Source organism: Varanus komodoensis, unplaced genomic scaffold, assembly GCF_004798865.1.
Source record: "Varanus komodoensis strain SLA01 unplaced genomic scaffold, ASM479886v1 scaffold59_3, whole genome shotgun sequence".
NCBI classification, from domain to species: domain Eukaryota; kingdom Metazoa; phylum Chordata; class Lepidosauria; order Squamata; family Varanidae; genus Varanus; species Varanus komodoensis.
The window spans coordinates 333,104-357,291 of NW_025336222.1; the positions used below are offsets into that span (position 1 = coordinate 333,104).

Sequence of the window (24,188 nt, forward strand, 5' to 3'; positions counted from 1 at the left end):
TATTAGAGTCCTTATACAATTTTTTAACAAGATATGCAGTTTTCAGGGATAGTCATGTAGAGTACAGAAACATCAACAGAGGACATAAGCTGAGTTGCTGCCTGAAGATTTTTCCATTGTAGGCTATCCCTCCCACCAATGGAGTTCAAAACACATTACAGCAACAAATCAAGATTGACATTTTGCCCACTAAGACCCAGCTCATTGCATGAGATGTTAAAAAACCGCTGTCATGTGATAAGTGACCCATATCACATGTGCAGAGCAACAACAGAAGTAGTTTAGATCATATGCTTACTTCCCTTACCAATGCTGTTCATCTAAAGCTAGAATAGGAATTGCATAATCCAGACAATTTACACAAGACCTGCTTGCTAGTACAGTGACATGGAAAGCTTGACCATTTAAGTATTTCCTGCCTTGGCCCCTCCCTGTGGCTTCCAGCCATACTTCAGGAGTAATATGAAGCAATGTGTGTCACCCATTCTTCATATATCTTGGTGAAGGTCAGCTTACTGAAAGGTCGGAATTCTGTATAAACTTGTGGCTTGCCTAGGTTGGTCCTTTATGTATTTTGAGAATGGTTGATCTATGAAATGAGAAGTACTAACAGAAACAAGAATTGTTCCAATATTCTGCAGCTGGTTATGCTCTCAGGATTAGAATGTAGTGCACTGCAATGAAAGAGCAACATCAAAGCACCTATCAGAGATATGTGCCAAGTGCACTAACAACTTGAAGAGAAAAGCAGACCTATTCCAGAAGCTTCCAAAGTATATCTCATTTTCCATTCCTGGCTAACTTTCTTCTAGCCAAACTTTCATTTCTCTTACAGTTAGTAGGTCATTAATTTTTCGTGCAGTGTTCTGCCACTTTCACATTAAGCTGAGCAAACAGATAATTTATTAATATTCCGTAACAGAGCAGCTCAAGCAAATGGCAGAGAGAAGCCTTGCCGATAGCAAGCAACAAGCATGTTTTCTTGTTATACAAGATGTTCGTACAGGTAATCTATAAGCCCTATAGTGGCAATAAAGTCCTAGCTTCAATTAAAGATTTTATTTTGATCTTTGAGGGTGTTTCCTCCATGCTGTTTGCTACCTGATTTTTAAAATCAATGCTCAGATCTCATTTAAAATGTTGATTTTGTGCCAAAAAGAACTAAACCAAAAAATTTGTATCTGACTATGGCAGCAAGAATACCAATGTTGCCAATTGTTGCTGACATGTTTTCTGGTATAGCTAGGTTATCCTAAATTTCAAAATAAGAAGTCAAGAAGTCTGCTACATTTTTTTAGCACTTTTCTTAGTTACTATGATAGTTGTGAAGATTTACCAAGTTGCAGGTATAATGAGAATGTGTCAATAGAACAGTCTGATTTGTACCTTGATAGCGAACAATTTTGTACCAGACTGTATTAAACAGTACATTCTCTCACCTACTGAAAGAGCCTTTAGAGCACGCAAGGTTCAGGAAGAGGTAGTATGCCATATTAAAATACAGAATCCCTTGTATTTCAGCTTTTGAGTAATTAACTTGGAGTGAGTCTCAAAGCCCGCAACGAGTTTTGGTACTTTTCTACTTATACTGCTACCATAAAATCTATAGTTAATTTCCAAAGTTATGCAAGCACTTTTTAGAAAGGTTTTTTTTAAACAAGTTGCAAAAACACCTTGTTATTTCTAATCACTGAGTTGGATCCAGATTGCCCATTCTATGAATAGAAAGGTTCTTTCAGTATGCAGAAAGCAGAGATCCAGCAAGAGCTACCTGCTGGAAGATGAGGTCCAGATGCAGCTTTGTTCGTTTCTCCTTCTCCCTCCTTTGCTTCGTATGCTACTCCAGCCCTCCAAAGCAGCTTTTCAAGAGGCACAGCAAAGGAATTATCATAAAAATCACCTCCCTGCCCGCTGCCTCTTGTGTGAGCCGTACTCCACTAAGCATTGCTCTAGATCAAATATAATGTCCTGGCTCTCCTCAGTTATGTAACTGATGCCTATTCAAGTTCACCTCTAAGTAAGTTCCACTGAACTCAATGGATTTACTTTTTCAAGTTTGCACAGCACTGCAAGCTAAATGGCTTTAAAAATAGCCTTATCAGTCTTTTTCAACTGAAAACAAAACCTTGACATTTAATTCTATGAAGAATTCTATGCAAATATTCCAGGATCAAATGGGATGAAGAACACACAGGCACAGTAATTTGCTATGATTCAAAATTTAATTTAGAAAAGGAAGGTACACAGCTTAATTTAAGTACAGATGAGAATGTTTATTCAGAAAAAGAATCATGCCTGGAAAATATATAAGCAAGTTGTCTTCACATCTCCTCTATGTTACTCTCATCAGCAAAATGTTACATGAGTGAAACTACAAACATTTATGGACAAGAAGCATCGAAGAACTAGATACTTACCAATTTGTTGCATCTGAAATGAGATGCCTCCCTTTCTGTCACTGCTGGTGTCTGCAGAACTGCATAAGTTGCATTCATAAAATCAGAGTAAGATTACACAGTTTCTTGTACTTGATTTGACAATAAACTTCTTCAGTGAGACACTTAACTTACTAGCAAAGCACCTGTGCTGCAATACGCAGGACAAGACAGCCACTTCATACCATGTAGAGCTGCTTACAAATATATAAAATATCAACAGGCCCAAATGTTTAGTGTGTACTCTTCTAGAAAATTAAAGTTGCTGTGCCAAACCAAATAAATAAAGTTTGGTTACTCAAAATGCGCATGGTCATATCAATGTCATCAGCAGTATGATAAGCATAACAGTGCTGAAATGCCCTTGATTCAGAAACTATCAATACCCACAAATAACACCTAATATGAATGTGATCCTGGTTCAAAGTTAGTGCCTAACTGTGCCATTATGAGTCTGTATGAAGCAATAACCCTCATCTCCACTCAGAAAATTGCTTTCCTGAAATGACCAAAACATGCTGATGTTACTTCTCACAAGAGTCAGCTAGATGCTTAGTTTTCTAAGAAACTGGGATCCTGGTGACAATCACACACTCATTCACACGTTAAAAAAGAATAGTTAAAATAAGGGGAGTTTAAAATAAAGGAAGGAGAACTGGATCCAAGTGAGTCATCATGTTTCCTCAGACAAATACCTCTTACACTACATTGTGTTAGTGTATTAAAGAAAAGGTCTCCTAAATGAAAGACTGCTTTTGAATGTTCACGGTTTCTTCTGGAAAGTTCATCCTGGGCAATGTAATTTTTTTCAGCATGATGCCCCAATTAACTGAAGCTGAGGGATGATAATGGTGAAAAGGTATCATTGTTCTGCTTCTGCCCAAATTTATACAGCCCTATGGCAAACTATCAATTATTCAATCTTGACAACAAGAGAAATTGAAATGAGAAATAAAAGAATGAGGAACTTCCATATATTCTGAAGGGGACCCTAGCTTAAATAGGCTTTTCATAATGGGAGGGTTCTTCTGGCATATGCATCCATATTTACTATGGAGCAAGTGCAGCTAGTTTTACAGACTTAACTTTTGTTCATTTAGTGTAGCTTTGTGAAGCATTTAATTAAGTCTCATATAGCTGTAGGTATGACATAGATTTAGTCTCTCATAAGATGACAGCAATAACATTATTTTCAGCCTCAGCTTACTCCAGCCCAAGGATTGTGAGGTAATGCAACTAATACCACTCAAATAACCAATTATCAGAATAAAATTAAATGATTCCTCATAGAACAATTCCTCATTCTGCCTATTTAACCCCAAACCCAACCCCACAGAAAAAGCTCAAACAGGAAGGTCTTAAGAAGCATTCTAAAGCTGCTCAGGTAGAGACTTCAGTAATTCTAAGGAGAGAAGTTTCATAGTTATTGAACAGCCAGTACTCTCTGCATGTAACATGTAACTAGTATTAATATGGAGACTGCAAAAGAATAGAGGCAGCAGTGGGTTTCATAAAAATGGAACAATTAAGAGGCCAAAAATATTCCCAGAACTAGTGAGACAACTGATATTTCTACTCTTATATGCGGCCAGTACTCAACTTTACTTAAAATGCCTTAATGTCTGCCAACAGCTTTAGTGTGCTACTTTCAGAGCAGTTTTTTAAGCATTTAAGAAGTTCCACAACTAAGTTGGCTATATATAACAGCAGAAAATTAAAGATACAGAAACATGCAGTTCTAATATGATGCAACTACATTTGTGCACAAACCACCAGTTTAGCAGCACTACAGAAACACATCATCTACTACTACAAACAGGAGAAACAAGAACAAAAGAAGAAAATTGAGACAAATAATATTGGATATTCAGAACCAGCTGAAAAGAAGAGACTACCTAGCAGAATTTTCTACACTCTGAGGTGTTGAGATTCAAGGGCCAAGAGTTTCAGAGGAATAGTGTAAATACCCATCATAGCAAAGATATGCTCATCTGTTGACAAAGTTGTGCCAATGGGGGTTTGTAAGGACTGCTAAGAAGAAAGACTCAGAATGTTACTCCTGTTTTGTAATGCCAAAAATTCCAATTTACCCCACAAGACTCAGGTTTCTGAATTGAACTTAGTCAAATCATTGTCCATTTAAAAGTGCTTTGCTGCAGTTCTCACTAGAGTGCAACTATATACTAACCCCAACTTTGTTATTTATTATAATATCTCTTTTCTTTCTAAATAGGAGCCTGGGTATATTTCTTACTTTCAGGTGTAGCAAGATGTGACCCTCTTCAGATTACACATGGCTCCATCCTCATGTACTAACATGGTATTTGTAGTACAGGATTTCAAACAAACATCAGGTACTTACAGATTAAACTAACCTGTACTGGCAGTGCTGTGGGTTTTTTTCTTCTCTACCAGTAAGTAGCAAATGCTGAAATTCTGCTGCTAGTCAACAAAAACACAAATTATATTAAACCAAAAAGGATCTTAATCATAATTTAGTCTTATATGTCAAATCCAAACTCAATTTCTTGCATTTATTTGAAAACCAAAAAGACCTCCCCCCCATCAAAAACCTTTACACCCCTAGGTTTTCCTTGAAACTGACAATTGAAACCAGCCTGTTAAGTGGCTGTGGTGTGAGTCACCAAATAAGGCATGTAGTTCCTTCAAGGATTTCAGTGAAAATTGGGTTTCTGTTCTTGCATCACTTCTAATAGTCAAAAGAAGCAATGATAACTGAGCCCTGAAATGTTTAATGAGTCAGTAGTGATTATTTAAGGCAGAGTATGAGCACCGTATTTGAAATCTGAACTAAACAGTCAAGTTGCTATTTTAAACAGAACTCTAGCTACAGTTTTAGCACTAAAGTATAAATAAAGCATTTTGAAAGCAAAGTTTGCCAGGCACATATCAATGATCCAAAACAATCAGAAAAAACATTTGTGCCTTTGTAGTTTTTCTTTAAGGAAAGAAACTACTTCTTTGGTCTATGGTTACACTAGACTATCCTCAACACATTTTTTACACTGATCAGTACACTCCATTACAGATATCTGTTACCAGTTCTGTGTGGCAACAGTGCAGTGAGACATTCCAATTGCGAGAATATTCCATTTTTAGAAGTAAAAAAAGTGAAAGTAGATTAAATGCTATTATGTTCCATTTCAGCATGAGTCTCCTAAAATGTCTTCTCAGGATATGAAATGAAAAGCAAGAGATCAACAAACGGTTGTGTGGAAGGGGGAAGAACCCGCTAACATAAGAGTTCACTTTAACTTTAGAATAGGGCCTTCTAAAACTATCTTTCAAAAAGCAGCAGAAAACATTTGCATAACATGAGGTGCAAAGCTTATGTTTCTGTTCTAGTAATAATTCCTTTATTCCACTTAATTATGTTGAGACAGATTCGTTTTAACCAACACAGTGTAACTGCATGTTATTCAGCAAGATGTCTGAAGTGATTGTGCAATTTACTGTGACAATACACATCCTTTAGTAGATACAGGTGCATACAATTTTAAAGGAAATTGTGCTTAATCTAGCTAGAGCAGCCAAAATCAGTGCTGCTTTACATTATCAGACTGTTTGGTGACTAGCATTGCATTGCTAAAGCTAACTAGATCTGTAACTATGATACATACTAGTCTAAAGTTTCAAAACATTTGACATATTCTCCTCAGATCCACACGGGGGGGCACCATGAATAAGCTTCACATGAAGTTTAAGCGCCTCTAATAGCAGCAGTCTGGCCTGGAATGAAGGGGAAATCAAGTCTTGCCAGCACACTGTAACAAATTTCCGCTCAGTTTCAAATAATACAAACAATACAAAATACTAACACATGATGCTACTTTGTAACTTCAAGCCAGGGTGTGTTAAGAATAAAACCTTAAAAACAGCAATGCAAATATGTGTGTATGGCATCTGGGTACACACAAACTTTTCAAAGGTATTTCCATTCTAGAGCTGTCCACATAGAACTCTCAAACTGCTGCTGAAACATTGAAAAATACAGCTTTTAAAAGTTAAGTTGGGCATTAAGAGGGAATACCACATGGGCACCAATGACAGTTGCCTTTCGAATTGCTAGTGTACAAAATCCCAGAATAGCTTTTTTCAACATGAGAGTTTGGGTAGCATTTTGAAGTTCTGTGGGGGCAGAACAACTTTAAAATCTGAGCAAACACTCCTACAATGTATTTTACAGGACAGTGGCTAAATCTAAATTCTATTACATCTAAAACTCAAGTTAAAAAAATAGCCAAACATTTCATTTTAAAACCAGAATGAATGAGGTTCAACATCCCATGAGCCACCTGAGATGCTATTACTGAAGTTTATTCAAAAGCCCTAGAAAATATCTCTACTGGAGGGAAATGCTTATTTTATAAATCTCTAAGTCAAAAGCTTAGCAAGAAAATCCATAAAATGTATAGGATCACCTTTGCAAAAGTGTTACATACTCTTGGTTTGAATAGGCACATTCATTCATTCAACACATCTCTCACTTCTCATTACAACCACAAACACTGTTTGAAAACATAGGCCAGGAAAACTAATTGGATGTTAGCTGAAGGTCATAAAACATAGGTCAAGTGTCAATAAAGTGGTTATTCAATACTAAAGAACTTTTCTCCTATATATAAAGTGATGACTGTTTAAAATCATGCATTTAGATCAAGACACACATTTCTGTATCAGTTTTATTATATGGTGACAATAAAGGTATTCTAGAACATCAGCTATTTTTCTCATGGATATTTCAAAGATAACAGAAGCCATGAGTAGAACCCTTCTATATTTCAAGTCTCTTCAGTAATACAGCGTATTTCAACAAGCTAGCTATTAAGGGACAAAATGCACTGATTTATGCATAGATTTCAATATTTATGTAAAGTTGTTTAGGTTTATTTTGTCCTGTAGAGCTGTGTCCATCTTCTCCATTAAGTATCAGGGGTTATGGGTCCAACAGTGACAACTCACTGAATAGTGAGTTGAATGCAGTTTATGTTCAATCGTGAGGCAATCATACTTAACTTTCCAGACATTAGTCAAGATTACAATTTCATTAGAAAGTTAGAAGCCCACAAAGGGTTCTCCATGTGTGACAGAGAGAGGAGTGAAAGGGAAAGGTGACTGCGCTAATTATCATGACACAGGTAGTCCTGCATATTGTAAGAGTGCATCAATGAAATTACAAGATACAGATGACATTTCTAGGTAAGAAAGAAAAATAATCAGTTCTTGAGGGCAAAAAAACAGTTTGAGGATTGAGTGAGAAGACTCTAAAGGAAAAATAAAACCAGTGTGCACATGGTACTTTCTCAGATTTTCCCTTTCGAAAGAGCTCTCATGCCAAACCCCCAAACATTTCAAAACTAAGTGGAGTTTAAGAAGCAGTTTGAGGATCTGCGAGGGCAACTGAAGAGACACCCAGAAAATCTCAGTGTCTTGAAGATCCTGTGTATTCTTCTTTGATAACTATACTTGTTTCAGGGGTTGCTGCTACAGGCAGACATAATTTGTATAGAAATCTTAATCAACATTCCTCAGAGTTTTACATCCTTTACTATACAGTTGCTGAAGTTTTTTCATATGAACTCAGCACAAGTTTGATAATGAAACATTATTAAAACAGTAAAATTCCCAAATGTGAATGTTTATTTTCCAGAGCATATAAATATTGCATATATTAAGGTCTTTAAATACCTCTCAAGATAGGCTGATAAAATTGTTTCCTACTAAACATTTTCCCATCTTACAAAACTCCCATCTGCATTTTCCTCCACTCTGCAGGCTCTACATTAATATTTCCTTATGATAAACCATTGAACATTATTTCATAAATTTAGGTGAAGCAGACTATAGAGGCATGTGTCAAGGGGAAAATTAATCATAACATGGGTTTTTAAAAAACAGTATTAATCCAGGCAACAGAATTCTTGAACTTCTTTTAATTCATGACACCATTTCAAAGGCATGTCCATCTCACTGTTAAAAGACAGCATCACCACACCATGTTTCAGAGGGGAAGGTGACTGGAGGACTGAAACAAGAATATTTGAACAGCAAGTGTCCCATTTCAAGATTTCTAACAGTTAATTGAGCACACACAAGCCAGAATGTCAATATTAATATAGAGCCCATGAAAAGATTATAAAAATCCTAAATTAAATTAAAGGTAGGAGCCTTCACCAAACTTGCTGCAAGTTTGGGGACATAAATATCCAACAGCTATAAAGCTGTGAAAGCCCCTAGAATGAATAAAATAAATCCCACTTGCCTCAGACTGAACAGGGCAACACTGAGACTCTGCCTCAGCCTGTCCTATGGCAGGGCTATAGGAAGAAGAAAAATTTGAATTTTAGAAAAACACAACCCAATTAAGTTAAAAAGACATGCAATCAAAATTAACAAAATTCCAATGATCACGCAAAGGTTTGGTCTCATGGTTTTAGCTCCACACAAATCAGATATGGAATTTGTAAATCAATGTATGAGGGTGAAAATCCAACATGAGCGCTCACCTTACAGTTTAGCCCTTGCTATATAATTCTCTGACAGAGGTGTTTCCCCTATCAGTGATAGAATATTTTCAGCTAATCTAGTAAAAGTTAAAGACATTAGATATCCCATCTGATATTCAGGAAATTTACAGCACTCTTATTTAGTAGCTAGACCAGTACAGTTATTAAGACAATGGTATTAAGTAAAAATCTTATTTTAACATGTCAGAAGTATGTGCTTATTAAAATATTTCATATTCAAAATGAAGATGCTGTAGTACATTTCTCAGTATAACTAGGTTCAAATGTTTTTAAAACCCTTGATTTCCCATTAGGAGTAGATACAGCCTTGCACATTCCCCCTGCTTTTGTGACTACAAACCAAGTGAATGCTTTTGAACAAACCATGATTTTCTCTAACTATAATTTAAACAAATCCTACTTCCCCAGATTTGGACATTATGGCAAACTGTGGTTAAAGATCAGCTTTTCAATGCCTCCTTGTAGGCACAAAAGAGGAAGAGATAGAAGGCATACATGAGCCTGAGAGTCATTCTCATAGTGGGAAACCAAGGTTTCCTGTACTTTCTGAATCTAGGCTGTAGATGAGTAGAACATATCTTGTTCAAAGTAAGTATCTGATTCAGAATTTTGATTCCTACAAAATTAAGTTTAACATAAAAACCTTGACTATACCCTGACCATAGTTATTCCAATAGGTTTCTCAATGGAAGCAAAACAAACTGGGTTGTGCTCTTCCACCTTTACTGAAAACACTGCAACAGCTCTGCCTCTTGGAGAGAATGAAAGGACTTACTGACTCCAGAAAGACTCTCTCCACTAAGATACAATCCAATTACCGGTAATGCAAGCACACTACACAGGCAACCCTCTCTAGTCTTTTCGAACATCATCATCAGAGGTATCCCACTGGATGAACAAAGTAAGTTTTTGTTTAATCTTGCCAGAGATTTTTTTGGGGGGAGGGGAGAATCCTAAGGCACAGCCACATGATCAGAAAAATATGCTCATACAAGCACATGACCAAGATCCAAAGAGGTATACCCCCTACAAACTGCATTCATACCATTGACTCAGAGCTGGATAAGCTACTTTTAAACTGAGGAGTTGCTTGCCTCTTCAATAGAGGGATTTATAATGAAAATAAGGTCAAAGCAAGTTCCACATGTACTCCAGATTCTCAGTTTTATGAGCATATCAATTCTTTGGATCATGGTCAATGGAGATGTATAATTTGTATTAAGGCAATCTCAGGGCAAAAAGAAAGAGCTCAGCAGTACAAAGGGTGAAGTAATTAGTGAACGGTGAAAGTGACTGCATATTTTGGAATACTCTGTGGGAAATGAGTAGCCAAACAACAGAAAATGCATATTAGAAGTGTGAATGATGCTGCTTAATGTTTAATGCAGTTACTTTGGCAAAATAATCCAAAAATGATTAATTTAAAATTAAAATAATGTATGAAAACCATAATGCCAGAATTTCTAGAAGGCAGGACATACTTGGACATCTACAAGCTTGAAAATTGTGACCATTATTTATAAAAAGCATGTATGGAAAGCACTATAGAAAACTAAGCCATTACTACCACATTTTCAAATAGCAAACAACAGGATTGAAGTAGACTGTTTCAAACTACTAAGTGAACCAGTAACAATTTATACATTACAATCAGTGGCATTAACAAGTACAATTCCCATGAGCAGAAAGAGGGTGGGTAGAGAAAAAATATCAATGGCAGAAACTGCTTTTATAATTAAGTGAAGGAGGAAAGAATACCCAAGTGAATTTTGTTACCCAGAGCTCTCATGCAGATACATGATCTTGCTAAAATCCAGAATTAATGCAAAAGGAGAGTACCAAATACACTAAGTAAAAAGAAGACCCAATGCACTTGGGCAAAACCTCCCATGCCCTTTAACTGGAATGCAACAGCTGCTCATCCACTCTAGGAAATTTATCCCACTAATCTAGTAAGGGGACTGAATCTAGTTAAAGGAACAGCTCAAACCTCCCCAGTGTTCTAGTACATTTTACAGCACGATCTTAAGCAGCTGTATAAGCATATAAGCCTTTCCAGTCTGGTAATTATGTCATGTAATGTGGTTAATTGTGTATGGTGGTTTCAGCTGTCAGTTTTAATCAGATTGTTCCTATACCCAACTTCCTACAGGCGTTTTGACCTTCAGAAGCAGCGATGCCTTTCCAGCTCCTAAGTTAACTATAAAACCCTATGGTGGATTTCTCAGTACAAAAGCAAATGCTTCACTGTTCTTGCACCTAAGCTTTGTAAAATCTTAGATTAAGTAGTTTGAGGTCCTTCCCATGAGGCAGAAACAGTGCTAAGAATCATCTGAAGCCAGACCAAGAAATGTGCTCTACAATAAAATTTGCTGAGTAGAAGCACATTTATACATAAGAAATGTATGGCACACCTATCTTATAATAGAACGAGCTATGATAAAGTCTAAGAAAGGAATAAAGAATGCTTTTACCTTCCAGGAAAAAAAAGATGACTACCTCTAACACACCAATTCTTACAAATTTGTTGCAACTGGTTAATAAGTGTACAGGTCTATGCCTAATTGTTCAAGAGTGTGCTATAGCATAAGTAGTAACTTTGGAGTTCAAATAATTCAGAATATATCAATGTAACATCAGGAAATTTATGTTTATTATACCACAAACTACTATAGCATGCACCAGTACAAACCTTCAGGTAGTTGTCCACAGGCTGGTCATGAATAAAAAGACAATTTTTTTCTTTCATTTTATTACAATGAAGTTAAACAGTACAGAAAATCACATGAACTTAGTGGGTAAATTTAATAAACCCTGCAACAGGAGGAACTCTAAATACATTAAATATTGTTACACATTCAGACTTAAGTGTACAAGGAGATGGTAACAGTTACAAGCCCTCACCAAACTATTGTTGGGGACATGAAGTCCAACAGCACCTGAAGTGCTGTGAAGGCATCATTGTACGAACAGCAACGTAAGATTACAGAACTTGCCTTTAAGATGGTATGTTCATGTAATTCCAGCGCCTTCACAATTTAACGAACCATATTTACTATACTTCACTTCTAAAAACCTAGATGAAACATGAAAAAGAAGCCATACAGTATAAATTGCAACATCAGGGAAAGTTCTGTTTATTATTCTAAATAAATTTTCCCATGAAAAATAAGAATGTCCAACAGTTCCTTGTATGTGGAAAGATATTTTTTTTCTAAAAGTCACAACGAAGTTTTAATTGATGGAAGCTTGGCTATATTAACAGCACAAGATGAGAAAAGGTTTAATCTCCAAACCTATTAGAGCGTTTGTAGTAGCATCAGTAGCGGCCACCTTGCGACATTACAGGAGGTCTCATTCCCATTGGAGGTCGAGGAGGTCCACCTTGGTAAGGAGGCACCATTGGGGGCCCTTGACCATATGGAGGCATTGCACCAGGAAGATATCCTGGCATGCCCTGGTGATGAGCACCATACTGACCTACAATGCAAAATGCAAAAGACAACAATTACAACCATCTTTAAGCAATAATGTTTCTGAAGTTATTGAATTCTGAAATTAAATACATGCCCAACAAGTTTAAGCTTAGGAGTTATTACCATGAGGTGGGATTGGAGGTCTCATTCCTTGCTGCTGAGGAGGAATTCCTGGTTGTGGTGGCATCATACCTCCAATTGGTCCAACTGGTGGATTGCCCATGGATGCCTGCCCTGGCCGAGGGAGGTTACGCTGATATTTAGGCAACTGTGCTCTTCTTTCTTCCTATGAAGAAAAGACACGAACCAAGCATGATCAATTTGAGCTCAAAATGAGTCATTCTGAGGCACAAATATAGCTCAGACAGCATTCAAGAGGTTACTATAATAAAGGAAATCCACACAGTGAACACTTCCACATAAATGTTAAAGAAATTTATATTGAAGTGTAATAATTATTAGGTCTAATAATTATGATGTTGCCCATGGGGTCATGATGGGTCAGGCACAACTTTGCAACTAACAAAATAATTATAACCTATATATCATAAAATGAGCTATCAGGAAATGTTATATTACTGTTTTCTACTTTGGTTGAAAAATAATTTATGACTCATATTCACAGCTGTACTGTTATTTATGTAACTGAGTACAGGTTGCTAGGGAATACATGTAAAAGGGTACTATTGCACTCCTGAGATGGGCTTCCCACAGGCAACTCGTCAGGCTTTGAGAGAACTGAGTGTTAGACTAGAGAGATCTCTATTCTGATCCAGTACAGTTTTTATGTTCCAAATCTGCTTTATAAAATGGTTTGAACCTATTTTTAATACTCTGAGAAATATATACTACAAAATTTAGCAATTCTAAACTTTTAGGGAATGAGCTGAGGAGTGTACAGCTATTTGTGAAAAAATGTATATAGCAATGAAAAATCCTATTTAACTTACCAATGATATATCCTCATCTGGATGGATCAACTTACTGGTTGCACTGGTTGTTGTAAGTGTAGCAGGCTTACTTGTTATAGATGTAGCAGGTTTAGCTGCAGTACTGTTTGTTGTACTAGTGGTTGAAGTTGTAGACTGTGTGTAAGCAGGGAATGTAGGTTTTGGGGGTTCTGTGGTAGTTGCAGGTGCATTATTCAAAGGTTTGAAATCTGTACCAACTGGACCTGGAACAGCTGCCTGAGCCTGTAAATACAAAGTTGAAGTGTAAGTACAATACTATTTAAAATGCAAAACTACTAACCTTTGCAGTATTATAGTCTATTTGGCAAAGCTAAAGTAGCCGAAAGTAAAAGTTTAGTCTTCTCACATAAAAAAGCAAACTGTAAAAAATAAAAAGCACACACACCAAACTCTGAATGTAGTAGATCAAAACACCAACAGAAGCAAAACAAACTGCATATACATTTCTTGCTGCCCTTTTGGAATAATTTCGCACAATACACTCATTTTAAAAATATTCTCCAGATTGCTTTTACTAAGAAATTGTATTTTTGTAATTAAGCTAATCTAGCAATTTTTAGTTTTGAATCATATTAGGTAAGTTAGCATTCAGACAGAATTAGAGTATTTAGAAGGGGTTTTTTTTGGTAAGAATACTAATGTCAAAATTTCTAATATTTCAACCAAATAAATTTAAAAGCATTCTCTACATAAAAACATAGTAGACATTTCAAAGAGTCATTTATAATCTGTGCTAGTTCCCTTTCCTAAAATGCATTTGTTTACACTGAGGAAAAAATATTACTACTTGAAAGCTTTTACTTAGTTTCATGTATCAGAGAGCTCTTAGGTTCACTTATGAGAGAATGCTTTGACAAGCAAACAGCACATATCTTGGACTAATCACTGAACTCCAAACCAGGGCTAGGTAGGTTTGGATTTAGCATATGATACCATTTTTGCCATTTTCTTACATTTATCATGATGCATCAGAATTAACAGCATAAACTAGAAAATAGAAACCATGCATCAGGTAAACCCACTGCCCACTAAAATGCACTTAACTGCTTTCATGCTCCCTTTTTAACCCTTTAGAGCCACAATGTAGAATCTTTCATTTCTTTTCTTTTCTTTTTAACCCAAATAACATGTGTGGTTTGTTAAAAGAAAACTGTAATAATTTCAAATTGGGGTGAACAGCTAAACATAATCAGGAATTCACAAGTATCTGAAAATGTTTAGGCAGAACATTTTAAAGTTTACATAACGGTCTAAAGGGTTAACCAGCAAAGCAATTTTAAACTGCAACTTCCTGCGTACTTGTGCTGTGCTAGGAAACAGAGCTTTAGAAGGTGCTGACAGTTCTGAATTGGATGAAGTTGTACTTGAGCTTGTGACAGGTGTCCCCATCTGTAGCATAAAAGAAAGGAAACAGTAAACAGTCTCCAAATAAATGCGTGAAAAATAACCAAAAATATGGATCCTGGATCAATTTTGTAAATGAGTCTCTTCCCTGCAGAAGTGCAAAATGCAACAAATACATTATGAAGAACTCTGCATCCTGCTTGCAAGTCAGACAAGTACCAAAGACTTACTCATTTACAATGAATCCCATTAAGCAGTAGAGGACATGAACCTCTCACGCAGACCATTCCACTCTGGTAAATAGCAAGTAAAGATTTGACTAGAATAAAAAAGGATGGAATATACTAAAAATAATCAGTGCAGGAATACACTCCCGAATATATTCACTCACCGATTCTTTCTAATGAGAACAGGAGTTCATACTTGAGGATGTTAAATTGGTAATTAACTAAATAAGAGAATATGTTCCTGAGCACCTGCTAACAACTTTCAGCTATACGTATTCCTTTGCAAGAAAAATACAAAAACCCATTTTCCTTTTGAGCTAGTTCCTCACTAGGAAAGAGTGCAGGTGATGAAGGAAAGGCAGCATGTGTACATTTACAAACCTGTATAATAAATCCAAAATAACATAAGAAAAATACTAAGTAATTTGTCTCACAACCTCAGTGGAATACTATTAATATTCCTGCACTCTAATTGGCTAATGCAACTTACATATGAAAAGAACACAAAGTAATTTTAAATTGGTTTTTTTTTTTTTTAAACAAAACCCTTACTTGTCCTGCACTTGGAAAAAGTGGCTTAGTAACCGGAGGCTGAGGATTTGGTGCTGCGATGACAGGAGCTGGAGGTCTGTTAAGAACACCTGGTGCAGTCACAGGCTGTGCTTGTGTCATGGGAGGCATACCCGGGCGAGGACCAACAGGTGGAGGCATACCTATAACAGAATTATTCTGGTGGTACTTTTCCGAAAATTACTATCACTACATGTAAATTTTTTCCTCATACATTACTGTAAGACGGAAGACTCCTGCCTCATCCATCAGCTGGAGGACCAAGGAAGATCATCATGACAAGTGGGAAATCAACCTTATAAATAAGCCAGGAGGAGTGGCTGCAGGGAGCCTACTTCATTCCTCCCTACCATAAAGACCACCTAGAAAACCACTACCTTCTGCTTGACTGTCCTTTATTCTTCTTCCCTTCCAATCCTTTTTGTATCATGTCTTTTGATTGTAAGGCTGAGAGCAAGGATTTACTATTGATTTTTGTAAATCTCCATATAAGCCTTTTTCAGCTGGAGAGAAGATTAAACACTTTAAATGAATAACAATAACCTATTTTCTAACAGGGAACAGCCAGAAAAGCTTGTAAGGTATAAGGAACCAGAGTTATCAAATCTAATTTTAGAGCAAATTTGTAACAGTATATGCCATCCTCTAGGTACCAACGTTTTGGTTTGTTGCTTGTATATGTGTATTTTAAAGCAGGAAAGGTCACCAGTATGGACGAAGTAATATTGCTGAGAGAATGTAACCAAGAAACATAAATATGCTAGCTTTCTTCCTCTTCCCATTCTATTCTTTTTGTTCTGTCTTAGATTGTAAGTACGTGGGGAGGGACTGCCTTGCTTTTTTTAAAGCTTTGTACAGTATTTACTAAACGTTAGGCACTTTTTGTAAGCAGTCCTGCTGCTGATTAATATAGCCTTGCAGAAACACAACTCAATAACTAGGAAGATCAGCTGTTAACAGTTAGATTAAATGTGAAATTTAATCTCCCTGAGTAGAACAAGGATTACACCTTGGTATATGAAACTCAAATATAAGTAAAACTTAAGTAGGTGCACAGGGAGTATCCAACTAGAATTCCACTGGTGAACCATTTAAAGGTCTTGTGTGTACTGAGTGGTCCACTACTGCTTATGTAACCAAATATGCAGCAGAGGTCCACTAACATAGCAATTTCTTCTGATAATACATTGGATTTTGGCCCCGTGGGAAGATTGGCCCTGGCAACCATGAGTCAGATAAAATCATTCTCATTTACCACCATCTGTGTTGCAAATCAATTTGAGATAATGAAAATACTGCACCATGCAGTTATACTAGTTACTCAGAATCTGTTGGCAGAATCCAGGGAAAAACTTGGCCAGAACCAAGTCTCAGTTAGTTTTCCTTGCTACATGCTGAAGTTCTAAAAAGAAGCTACACAGTGCAGGTTTTTTCCCTGTACAAGCAATCTCAATTGTTATAAAAATAAAGTGTACTACCATTGCATCTATGTGTCACTTTGTATCCTTGCAGTTTGGGCACAGCAACTATAGCAACCAGTTTAAAAACAAAATTAAGTAACTCTCACCACAGTATGGATTCGTCACTCCTGACCTACCTGGTGGCATACCAGGCATGAGAGGTGGAATTCCTGGCCCTGGAGGCATCATGCCACCCATCGGCATCATCCTAGGTAATACAAAGATTGGCATGAAATTGGAACCTACTATAAAAATGCTGATGTATGATTATCAAGGTCATCTGAGGATTTTCATCTATGAGAAATGAAAATTCCTGCTTTCAGTAGCCATCTGTGACAGCCCTGCCTGTGTCATTCCATACCTTCTAGACTTAATTCAAAGCATGGAGAGCTGTCACTCAACTCTCTCCATATCTTCTGAGGCCAGAAGGCAAAATCAGAGTGAAGTGATGTGGCAGCCTGTACTCAACACTTCCTCTATGCCTGTGAAAGTTGTATACAATTATTGTGCAGCTTTAAAAAATAGTTCCAAGGCTGGGGATATAACACAGATGTGAAATTGTGATGCGTGTTTGCTTAGGTATGGATCATACTATTAATCCACATATTAAAACTTACCCAGGTGGCATTCCAGGCATCACTGGAGGCATTCCTGGCATCATTGGAGGAACACCTGCCATTAATGGTGGTATACCTAGAAATCAAAATTCTAGTTAATTATTGAAATTGGAGACAATACCTGATCAATATAAAATTGCAGTACCACCAATTAGTTCTGTAAAAAATATTTTGAAAGCTCATGAAATCTCTCTTAATATACTAACACAGCTAAACCATGGAAAAAGTTTCCATTACTATCATCTGCTGGATTTTACCCGTACGTTTTTCTTTTAAGTAACTAAGGGTACAATCTAAAGAAACTGCTCATAACCTAAATTTAGAAGGTTACATGCATTCTATATATGGTGGGAAGAACATGGCAGCATAGGTCACTTCTGCACTCCTATCCTGAAAAACACTTTTAAGATGGCCAATTTTGGCCTTATCAAGTGTGGCACCCTGGTGTGTGAGGAAGCAGCAAATAAAGTATGCCAAGATACTCCCCCAAAAGTCCATTTCCGAGGTCTCTCCTGCAAGCTCAGAACCACAGATGGTGCAGTTCTTTCCACATCAGCCACAAGGGCAGGACAGCACTTGTAGCATGTTTCACAGATTGGAGCTAGATTTTGAATTATCCTATGGCCAGCTACTCTAGTTACCCTGTGTTTTAGTTAAAATGTCGCATCTTAGTTATCTCCTTCTGGCCTCACCAGGGTACCTTCACAATAGGGAGACACCCTTAGTATGATAGAAGACCAACAAACATACTGCCTCCTTGATCACTTCCTTAACAGAACTCCTTATTGGCCCTGCTAATACCCTCCTGCCTTCAGGTAGGAGGCATGTGATGAGATTATGCTCTGTTGACTACCTCAGGCTACACCCTATCGTCTTGGTACCCTCAGTGGAGATGAAACCCCCCATCCCCCCAGACTGGGAGACTTGACTGGCCACCTTCCAGACTCTGTCAAGTGTCCATAAGATTGTACGTTAAATTCAATATTTCAATGCATGCCTGTAATTCAAATAGAGTTTGTTCCCCGTGTATCTACTATGCCCAAGCACAGCTCTTCAATGACAGACAGCCCAATACCCAACTGCCCCAACAGGCTAAGGGCTATCAAGGTGTCTGGCAGCTAGCCCAATTGTGCTGTGGACATAACAACTTTATAACAATCCACCTAAAGGGAGCATATCTCACTACCTAATAAAGGGAAAGTCAAAGCACTTGATTTTGATACCAAAGACAAATATTCCACTTAAAGAACTATTAAATTAGAACAACAATACAGAACTGTTTGGGGGGAGGGGATGTCTCTGTTGATGCAATTAAGTTTATCTGTTTTCTGGGCAATCTTACACTCTCCTCTGCTAAGATTTATTTTGGAACTCTCAAATATATAACAGGAATGTGTTCCTGTTTAGTATAAAACTACTTAGGATTTCAATTGTTATTTATGTAATTGTTTTAGTTCTAAGCATCATCCTATTAAATCGTTTCCTATTTAAGAAACTGCTAAAACAAGCATTTTATTATTCCCACTATTTATGAAACTGAGATTTGGAGAGAAGAAAGTACAGTTTCACTGGAAATACTTTAGAAATGATGTTAAAGAAAACCCTTGCATTATCTTCAGAGACACCAGCAAACCTGTTGAGAGGTGAAAGAGGTCTCTTTCCTATTGAATCAGAAGTTAAGAATATGATTCAGTATTGGTGTGGATTAAATGACTGTTTTAAAATTCCTAAAGAAACACTGGTGTGAGCAAATGAGATCAGGTAGAATATAGACTTGTCAAGAGTACTGTGGCAATACATGAATCCTTTAAAGTATGTAGCTAGCTATGGCCTCCAAACTAATCAGATGATTCACTCTTAAAACTAGGATAGGGAAGTGATCACTAAAAATTCTCCATAATTTGCCATTAGGAAAAAGACCACCAAATTGCAAAGGATCAACAGGACATTATTTTCCTATAGCTAAGACTACACTTCACATAACAAGCTCTAGCAAATGTTAGCTCCTTATGATGTAATATCTGTGGAAGTAGTTGCACAGGGGGTTTAGTCCATGTTCTACTGCTCTATTATACAATTCTTCCAGAATGTACTCTTTTGTTGTCTCAGTGTACAGGGTTATAAACAAATCATGTACCTGAATATTTACTTTCCTAAATAAACATACATCCTATCACGTTGCATTATATGCTACAATAGCTAAGAAAATTTGAGCAAATACTATGCAGAGAATTTCAATGGCTTTTAAAAGTCATTGACAACAGATGACAGTGATGAATGGCCTATAAATCTCCTAACTAAAATAAATAAAAGCAATTCTCTATAATTTGAATAAACTAAGCTAAATAAAACCAATCACTGAATGTTTTTATGATGGATCTATTTAAATTTCAATGTTAAATGAGAAATGGAAAGTCCAATTTCTCATGCTTTACATTTTGTTTCTTTGTATTATTTGCAATTATTTATAGTATAAGCAATACATATTATTTTCATCTTTAATAACAAGCTACCTGGAGGTATTCCTGGTGCACCTGGCACAGGAGGTAAACCCGGCTGTGCCATTGGTGGTATATATCCCTGCTGGGGTTGCACAGGCTGTGCCTGAAATGAGGTTGATGCTGAAGATTCATCATCATCATATTCATCAGAATCATCCTGTTGTTTCTTTTTCTGGCTTTCTGCTGAAAAAGATGTTTACATTCAGATGGTAATTATTTGCTAAATAGGTACATTCCATCTTGGAATCACTTGTAATTTTGCTTCAGACAGAAAGCTTTATTGAGTTATACCTTATATTTATATTCATTAACTCCTTTCAATATTAGAAATAGTGAAATATTAAGTCCAAACTTAAAGTAGGTATTTTTCACAAACATATCAAACTGTTCTGAAGACAATTATTGGATCCTCAAGAACTGAACAGTATCAAGTCAAGAAGTTTTTGATAAAATATCCTGACTTAAAATTTAGCTTCAATCTAATGTAAAAAGAACATGACTAGAATGTTACAATTAAAAACACTATGAAATAATACTTTAAAAGTATATTACTTTAAGAACAATCAAAAGTATTTCAGAGTCACCATGTATTCTGCATATACTTAACAATAACGTGCGTAAGCTGATGAGTGCATAAATATAAATTTTAGTGTCTTAACAATTTCATAGGATCACTGGAAAATCACACTCTAAATTGTTCACAGTAAAAGGATTATGCATTGGAAAGTTTGTTGTATCAAAATATTACAGTGTTGCAATGCCTCAATACTGATGAAAAGAAAGGGTTTCAATTTACCTTGTGTTTTTTGTTCAAGCAGCCTTCTCCGTTCATCCATGTCCTTCTCTGGAATGCCTTCCATTCCATAAATTTCCAGTTCAATGTCAGTTCTTCCAGGTATAGCATTTGGAACAGCATCTATTGTTTCTTTATGTACCTAACCAAAGACCATTGAACCAATTAAATTTACTATATCAGTAGGTCTCCTGTAGCTGAGAAGAACCCATTCTGTCTTTTGGAGATGATATTCCACAAACTTGATGCCACCAGCAATAAGGACCTCCACCTCTATAATGAAAACTTCCATATGGAAAACTTTACAGACTGGCTCCCCACATATACTGATCACTAGTTATGTTTATTTCCCAATCAAAGAACACCCTATTAGGCCTTTACTGTTGTAACTGTTTCTGGAATCCAGCAATAGTATTTGAAAATAATACAAGCTTAATATTTTTATTTTCAAACACTGCTAAGAATGTAAAAATTAAAAAAAAAAACCTTCACATTGTTTTACAGCAATTAACACATGGATATACTTGAACACTTACCTGCATACAATGTATAGCTAAGCCAGGTCCAGTATACAATTTCTTATGGCATATATGGCATTTAAAGTGCTTTGCCTTTTGATGCTGAATAAGAATTTTCTCATCATCAAAATCCCTGTTACAATACCTATTTCAAGTTGTTAAGGAAAACATGAACCTACAACACATTCATTAAAATTAAATGCATACCACCCATAATTACAGTTTAATTCCTGTATATACATACAACTTTATTGGGAAGGAGGAATGTTAAGCATACTGGCCAATGCCATTATGCAATAAAGTGGGTATCCAGCTATAGATTCTCATACACAATTATAAGAAATGCTACACATTATATAGCATATGATAGGAAAGGGAATTTAAGTTTAATTTTAGAAGAACAGATGTTTTGGTGTGGCTCAGCTGGCAGTCATTATTTATAGTGCTACCTACCATATTTTTACCTCTATTGGAGGATTTGGAGGAGGGGCAAAACCACAATTAAGCATTACTTGTGAATCATGTCAGAGATATACTGAGACAGTTATACTACTTAGAATTGAACTGCCTGTTGATATATGTGCTGCAATCTGCTTTTAATACAGGTACCTGATTCAAAATAATGTAACAATGACTAGAAAAGCATTTTATGACATGTGATTAGGCAATAACCATAAATTACTAGATTTCCTTTGCATTTCTTCTTTTTCATTTCTAACATGACGTTTCATAGTGTCCACAGCAAAAAAAGTGTTATTGGAACTGGCATCCTATTTTGAAAATATGTAGGTTAAAGTTTTTAATTTTAATAAATATTTTATCCTTATAAGACATCACCATAAACTAAATATGGAAATGAAACTGCCAAATTGAACTTCTCACTTTCTCATTTCACTACTAGTTCAAATGTACTTCTCCTTTTCTACTGATACCCTCTACCAGAGAAGACTTCAGATTACCAACCCTTGCTGTCCTATCATCCTCTTCTATATGCTGTACAACCTTAGCTATATTCGCAGAACTATTATTCAAAGTCAAAAGGACAAGCGGGGGCAAAAGGGGAAAACAGGAAATGAAACTAAAAATTATACTATGAAGAATAATTTAATTAACCTCTCTACCCCTGCTCCTTTTAAAGTCCAAAAATGTGGATAATAAAATTCATCCTCCCAATCAATATGAAAAACTAAAGCAGAAAAAAAGATGAAAGAAACAGCTCAACATAAAGAGTCCTTTTTTTAAAAAACATAATGACAGTAACCTCTGAAATCGGTACGAACGAGGTCATCTGCAATACCACGAACGTGGAAAACTAGAGACAGAGACCTACATGGCTAGCTTGACTGACAACATAGCCTGGCCTGCTCTTGCGGAGGAGTCACATGATGTGCATAAGCTAACAAGTTAGGTTTTTCAAATACATAAACATTATCACTTTTTTAACGCCTCCCCATCAAATTATTGTTAAAGGCATAGCTACCGCAGCAACGCTGGCAACCACAGACGCGTTAAAATGGAACAAGCTGTGAGCAAGGCCTCACGGGAGAGCTGAGGAAATACCCCAACGAGCTGATTTCCTGTAGATTCAAGTCAGAGACTTGGAGTTCCAATTCGACCCCAAGGGCTTGCTACGAAGTATTTAAACAAGCCCCGGAAAGGCACGGAGGCTACAACAAACAAGTCAAAATAAGAACCAGCACCGCGGCCTAGCAAAATTAGGCCACGGGGCGCTCCATCTCCAGAGGAAAGAGAAAACCAGGCCGCCCGGTCGCTCCCAAATGAGAGGCCGGCCGCCCCATCGAACAGAAAAGGATACCAGCACCAAGGCTTCAACTGCTTCTTCTTCTTCCGTCCCATGACGACGGCTAAGCGAGAGAAAGTATAAGACTAAACCACGATCTGCCGCTGGCACCAGAGGCAGTTCGCGCGCGATTCGTCTTCAGCCAGACGTAAAATGGCCGCCCGCCGCCAAACCCTCAGCTTCCCAGAATGCAGTGCGCAGGAGGGTGTGATGGGGCGGTGTCACGCATTGTTTCGTCACTCGCGGCTCTGCCTCTTCCTCCCCTGCGCCCAGCGCGCAACGCGAGTAATTCGGCCACGCGGCGCGAACGGCAAGTTAGTCGCCTCCGCGCGCGGGCTTCCGCGAGTTCAGAGACATTCGCTAGTCAACACGTGTGTTGAGAATCGCTAGCCGATATCCAGATTCCCCCAGAATTAGTGCTAACGAGCACTGCGTTATTTACTTCCACTTTTAAACATGTCTTAATAAGCTTCAGGCGGTAATGCTATGAATGCTAAGCTGTGAATAGACGCATGTCACCAGTTTCTGAGTGGCAAGGATAACCTTCAAGCTCATTTAAGGGCTTAGGCAACGCAGTCCTCTCCACGTTTACTCAAAATCGAATCCCGCCGAGCTCCGTTGGGGCTCCGGAAACAACGTGTAACTCACCTAAGAATAAATTTTATGAAACTCAGGCTTACTTAGGAACAGACATATAGCTGCATTGTTAATTAGTCGGTATAAAAGCTAAAGAAAATAAATGCCAAAGCTATGTGCGTTTACTGGGAAGGAAGCCCCCTAAATTCATTGAGGCTTATAACATCAAAGCTTTGTGGCACCTTTAAAGACTAACACATTGATTCTGATTGATTTTGATCTGATAAAGTGGAGAGGGTCTATGAAAGCTTAGGTCAGAATCAATCTGTCATTCTTTAGGGTGCCACATGG

General features: G+C 37.1%; 1 protein-coding gene across 10 annotated transcripts; it reads right to left on the reverse strand.

Moving 5' to 3' along the window:
* Positions 1–2,203: 2,203 nt before the first annotated feature.
* On the reverse strand, positions 2,204–23,437 carry ZNF207 (zinc finger protein 207). Of its 10 annotated transcripts, XM_044449596.1 has the most exons (14): positions 23,277–23,435; positions 21,479–21,605; positions 20,946–21,084; positions 20,162–20,332; positions 17,649–17,724; positions 17,139–17,239; positions 15,554–15,714; positions 14,730–14,819; positions 13,410–13,652; positions 12,583–12,745; positions 12,280–12,463; positions 11,980–12,059; positions 4,811–8,773; positions 2,204–2,476 (listed from the first exon to the last, which is right to left on the reverse strand). In XM_044449596.1, the coding sequence occupies exons 1-11, from the start codon at positions 23,315–23,317 to the stop codon at positions 12,303–12,305; spliced, it is 1,473 nt and encodes a 490-aa protein (XP_044305531.1). In that variant the 5' UTR covers positions 23,318–23,435; the 3' UTR covers positions 2,204–2,476; positions 4,811–8,773; positions 11,980–12,059; positions 12,280–12,302. The 10 variants fall into 10 exon arrangements, with proteins under 10 accessions (XP_044305531.1, XP_044305535.1, XP_044305533.1 ...); XM_044449600.1 differs by having other exon boundaries at positions 2,204–8,773; positions 17,169–17,239; positions 20,162–20,329; positions 23,277–23,436; XM_044449598.1 differs by having other exon boundaries at positions 2,204–8,773; positions 20,162–20,329; positions 23,277–23,436.
* Between the last annotated feature and the right edge of the window lie 751 nt (positions 23,438–24,188).